Source organism: Montipora foliosa, chromosome 1, assembly GCF_036669935.1.
Source record: "Montipora foliosa isolate CH-2021 chromosome 1, ASM3666993v2, whole genome shotgun sequence".
Taxonomy (NCBI): domain Eukaryota; kingdom Metazoa; phylum Cnidaria; class Anthozoa; order Scleractinia; family Acroporidae; genus Montipora; species Montipora foliosa.
The window spans coordinates 4,912,336-4,917,335 of record NC_090869.1 but is presented as its reverse complement, the minus strand read 5'-3'; the positions used below and the strand labels follow the sequence as shown (position 1 = coordinate 4,917,335).

The following is a 5,000-nucleotide window of genomic DNA, read 5'->3' as shown; positions in this document are numbered from 1 at the left end:
ACTTTTGAAAAGCAAAGCAACACATGGCTTTCACCCAAGGAAACCAAAGATGGATTAAGTTACTTTAAGATCGAGTCGTGATTTGTCACATTGTCTAGACATGGTCAAAACTGGACTGTTCTTATTTTTTTCTTAAACGTGAAATGCAAACTATGAAAATCGTAGGATGACTGAAAAAGAATGACTGTTATGAACGGTCCACTGCAGGCGGTGTAAAATTTTATCATTGTTATTTCTTAAATTTCTATTTTCTTTCTTTTTGAAATATTTAATTATGCTTTCAATTCACTTTTATATTCTATTTTATGTCTATTTTTTTATTTTGTTTTAATTCTTTTCTTTTTTTTTACGCTCCACACTCTATGTGAGAGGATGATTAGAGGGCATTTGCGATCCCATCCGCCTGCGAAATATGTTGGGGAAAAGGTATATGTGCGCTTGCCAAGGAAAGGGGGTATTAAAAGTGCCGCAAAAAGGCGTTATGTTTTAGAGGCCAAAATACTAAAGCGGTACATTCATCGCCATGTATATAAAGTAGCCTACATCTCTCCTGTGACTGTCAAAAAGTCGGAGAAGTGGATAACAGTTGATGAAATAACAAGCTTTACCCTCGGAGAAGAGAAGAGAAAACAAAGAGCTGCAAGGATAACAAAGAAAAGACAAGAAGCGCATCGACGTAGGTACTACATCCCAATGGAACAAGATGATTACCAAAAAGTAATTGAGGAACAGGGTTTCGATATTCAGTATAATCCGCCTGGAGATGCATCCTGTCAGTTTGCAGCTCTAGCGAACCAGTTATCTGCTTTGGGGATTTTCAGATTGGCTGAAACGATGCGTGAGGAAATAGTACGTTGTTTGCAGACTACTACCGTTGATAACGAGGGTTTTCCGCTTTTGGAGTTTCTTCCGGAATTTAACTCTTGGGAGCAATATTTGGAATGCATGGCCAGATATAACACTTTTGGAGATCAAATAACTCTATTTGCAGCAGCAAATCTATTTAATATCAACATTCAAGTCATATCTACGCTTGGACCTGGTGCGGAACACTTATTTGAACCCTCTTCAAGTGTCCCACTCGGTACTGTGTTTCGTGGTCATTTCGCTGCCAGCGAGCATTACGTGAGCCTTGTGCCTTGGTTTTGCGATAGTCAGAACGGTGGGCCTGAATGTGATGGCAAAAGTGTCCAGGGCTCAGGGTCTCATAGTGAGACTGACGGGGACATAAGAGAAATTGATGAAATTGAGAGCGACACAGCTGGTGTTGGTGGAAGTAGGGACATAGATGGATTACGCGCACGTAGAGTGGACAGAAGCCGGCTAGTTGGTGAAAGTGACACAGATGGAGTTGGTGGAAGTGGTGGGAACATAGATGGAGTTGGCGGCGGTAGTGAGAGCATAGATGGTGTTGGCAGAAGTGGTGAGGACACAGATGGAGTTGGTGGAAGTGTTGGGAATATAGATGGAGCTGGCAGAAATAATGAGGACACAGGCGGAGTTGGCGGAAGTAGAGGGGACAGAGACAAGGAGTTACTCACAGCACTTTTTGAACAACGATGTGCTGGAGACTATTATCAAAATTACCTTCCCTTTTATGAGATCGTCTTTAAGAGCTGTTAATTCATTCTTCAGAGCAACATTAAAGAAGATGCCTTGCCCTGACGTATACTTTCCTGAACTTGGCGAGAAAAGCGTTGTTATAAGCATACGAAACCTGGTAATGCTGAAGGGGAAATGTAGTAGTGCTCTTCAACGCCTTCGGGAAGTAATCAATTCCCCTAAATGGAATCATACATGGGTGAAATTAGTTCCATGAGAGTATGGTTGGTTTGAAATAGCTGGAATTTTTTGGAGGAATACCGGAAACACCAACATGTAAAACTGAAGACACCACTATAATTGCGTTATCCAATATTGCTGTTTTGTTTGCTGCTGTTAAGGCTGGTTCTCATTAACGCATTAGCATAAACATGAGTAGACATACGCAGACGCAGTAAGATGTTCGTAATTAGCGCCTTTTGTTGGAAATTTCCCCAAGAAAAGTGCTAATTATCAACATTTTACTGCTTCTTCGTATGTCGGCTTATGGCTATGCTTCTGCGCTAGTGAAAACCAGCCTTTACTGTTATCATGTTGACTATTTTCATTGTTGTGATGTCATACTTTGGTTTTGAACCTTAATCGATGTTTTTGATTTGTATCGGTAATTGCACGAACAGAAATCTGTTTCGGTTTTCAAATCATGTTAGGCAATCAGTTGTTTCCACTGGATATTTATTAGCAGAAGCATGTGATATGCTTCTCTTACTAGTCAATATTAGTTTCGGTAGAAACCCAGTGAAATCGCGCGGCCTATGGCTTGATACGTAGCTGACGAGGTCCTAGGCCAAGTTGGCTAAAATGAGACGATATTCTGCAAGGTTGAGCAGAATAATTGTTTTATTCAACAAATAAAAACGGTCACGTTGTCCATATCATGTAGCGATTTTTTGGTGATATTTTTAGTCATGGTCGTAAAAAGATCGTCATTTGTCATATGTACATGACAAATATATAGCAGTCTACATAAGTTACTATTATTCGTCAAACGTCTTTCAGAATGCCGAATAACCAACAATTACAACTTCTCTAGCCTTAAATCCGTTTCGTTGACAAATTCGATTAATTATATTCAGAGTTTTGTAAGGGGGAAGCTGTGCTTAGTATGAGGTTTGATGTTCCCGTTGACCATAATTAATAGACAGGAATGGTTATGAAACCCGACAACTTTCTTTGTTGTAGGTTTTTGTTCTCTTTTTTGGCCTTGACCGTGCACAAAACACAATAGTTGTTTACTCCGTACTCAGGAACTAACCAATAGAAAGGTGTTGGTTACGTAATGCATGCATAGTGTATGAACGCAAAACAAAAGATTGTGCACGGTCGTGGACTTTCCAACCGAAATCTTGGCGTCTTTGTTTGCTCCTCTGATGTTTGCCGATCTGCCAAACCAGTCCCCTCTATTAACTATGCGTTGACAAAGTGCGTTTTGATCTGCATAATCGTTGTGTATGTATGGCTTCTCATTAAAAAAGAAGTGTAAATTTCCTTTGAACTGTTCTAAATGAACGTTGTTGTGGAGATTATATAACTAATGCAATGAATCAAATTGTCAACATTTCAAATTTTGACGATTAAACCATTGCTTGACATCATAGCCCGTCTTAAATCTTCCGGTACAATGCAACAACAAACCTTGTCTTCGAAGCTCATGAAACAATAAAAAAGCTCACAAAAGTGCATAAACAGAACTTACCATGCTTACCGCAACTTTGCAAAGTTTCATTGCAATCTGCGAAACGTTTCTTTGCTTTTTTTTCTTTCAATTTAAGGAGCACATGTGCTTTCTTTATCCTCCAGATATTTGTTGCCTTACTGTCCAACTACGGTGATTGTTGTTGTGAATTTATTTATTACCTTTGTGACCAATTGTTATTACATTTGTGACCTTTATTACATTTGTGACCAATTGTTATTGCACTTGTCTCTTTTGAATCCGTCAAAGCTTTTGCAGCTTCCTCGTTGGTAGCCCCAAACTTCTGCGGCAGTAATTTCCCCGCGGCCCTCACGGATTGTGGTTTGATAGTTCCCGGCATGCTCAGGTAGTAGAAGGTCTCACGTGGTTTGAATTTGTCGTACATGCGTTTGATGCGAATTCGTTGGCCCCCAGGAATTCCTAGCGTGAAAGAGAAACAAAATATAATCATAGTAAGTGAAAGTTTGATTCTCTTGATATCCTGAATTTGAAGATAACATGACACAGTGGGAACATGTTCGCTAGTTTCAAAACTGGTTCCAGTTCCTTTTTTTTCTCTCATATCCACTTCAAGACGACAGTAAATTTTTTGGACAAAAAGCAACAAAATTTCAAGACTCGACGAAAGAAGGAATTTTCTATGTTCGAGGAAATATTTCCGAGGTTTTATTTTGACAGAGTTGCCGGCAGTGTGTACATAAGCTTACCTTGATGAGAGATCTGAGTCAGCCTGTATTTCCCTTCTTCCTCAGCGCTGTTCGTGACCCCATCGTCGTCAAGATACACCACATACTTGCTGTCTCGGCCTGGATAGATGCTGAAGGTGACAGGGTTCATTTTGCCCTGATAATAGAGCTCCCCAATGTACTGCTCCAGCTCCCGTTTGGGGATAATAGCTCCCTCTCGGATGTAAATGGCACAGTTGTCCATGGTGGGGTCGTACCATGGGGTGAAGAAGTCGAACTCCACCCCTCCATCCACGGGAGCACCAAGTGGCATCTCGTCGTCTGTGAAACGATACCATTGGCTTCCAGACGGAAGGTACACAGCCCGGTTCTTCTGACCTAAAGCAGAGGTACCAGTAAAACAAGTTTCACTGGCAGGCTAAAGTGATGGATGGTTATTACAGGTGGTTTGTTGACTGTGTCGCCAATTGACTTCCTGTCTGGCTGTTTGTTTGGGTAGGTGTATGAGTGGATGAATTGGTAAGTTAGTGAGAGAATGGGTAAATAGAGTTAGTATACGGTTAGATGGGAAAATGGCACATAGCTTGGCTGTTTGCGTGAATGATGGGCGGTAAAATGGAGGTTTGAAACCCGGGGGAAGGATGGGAGCAAAGGGGATGTAGGACTTACAAATCAATCAGTAGATTGACTGTTAGGTTACTCAATGCCTGACGATTAAATCAGTCAATTTGTGTTTGAATGCTTAATTTTTGATTGATTGGTGGTAAGAAGACAAAGAGCTAACCTGGATTGACAATTGGAGCCACCAAGATGTCCTTTCCCAAGAAGAACTGATCGTCCAAGCGATTAGCGGTGTAGCCATTGTATCCCCAGCCATGATCATCATCAGCATATGGATCATTGTGAAATTCTCCTGTTGAAGAAAAAACAAAGTCATTTTGACCACGGAAAAAACACCAGTACATGGATGCTGTGTGGGATCCAATACATGTCAGCAATTTCTTTAATATTGCTAT

General features: G+C 40.8%; 1 protein-coding gene across 1 annotated transcript in view; it reads right to left on the bottom strand.

The window, feature by feature from the left end:
- Positions 1–1,642: 1,642 nt before the first annotated feature.
- Positions 1,643–5,000, bottom strand: part of LOC138008596 (alpha-glucosidase 2-like) — a 29,806-nt gene continuing 26,448 nt past the window's right edge. The window contains exons 8-11 of the mRNA XM_068855924.1: positions 4,769–4,897; positions 4,006–4,362; positions 3,460–3,718; positions 1,643–1,781 (exon numbers count right to left, since the gene is read on the bottom strand). Coding sequence (XP_068712025.1) covers positions 1,643–1,781; positions 3,460–3,718; positions 4,006–4,362; positions 4,769–4,897 — 884 coding nt within the window. The remainder of the gene's footprint in view (positions 1,782–3,459; positions 3,719–4,005; positions 4,363–4,768; positions 4,898–5,000) is intronic.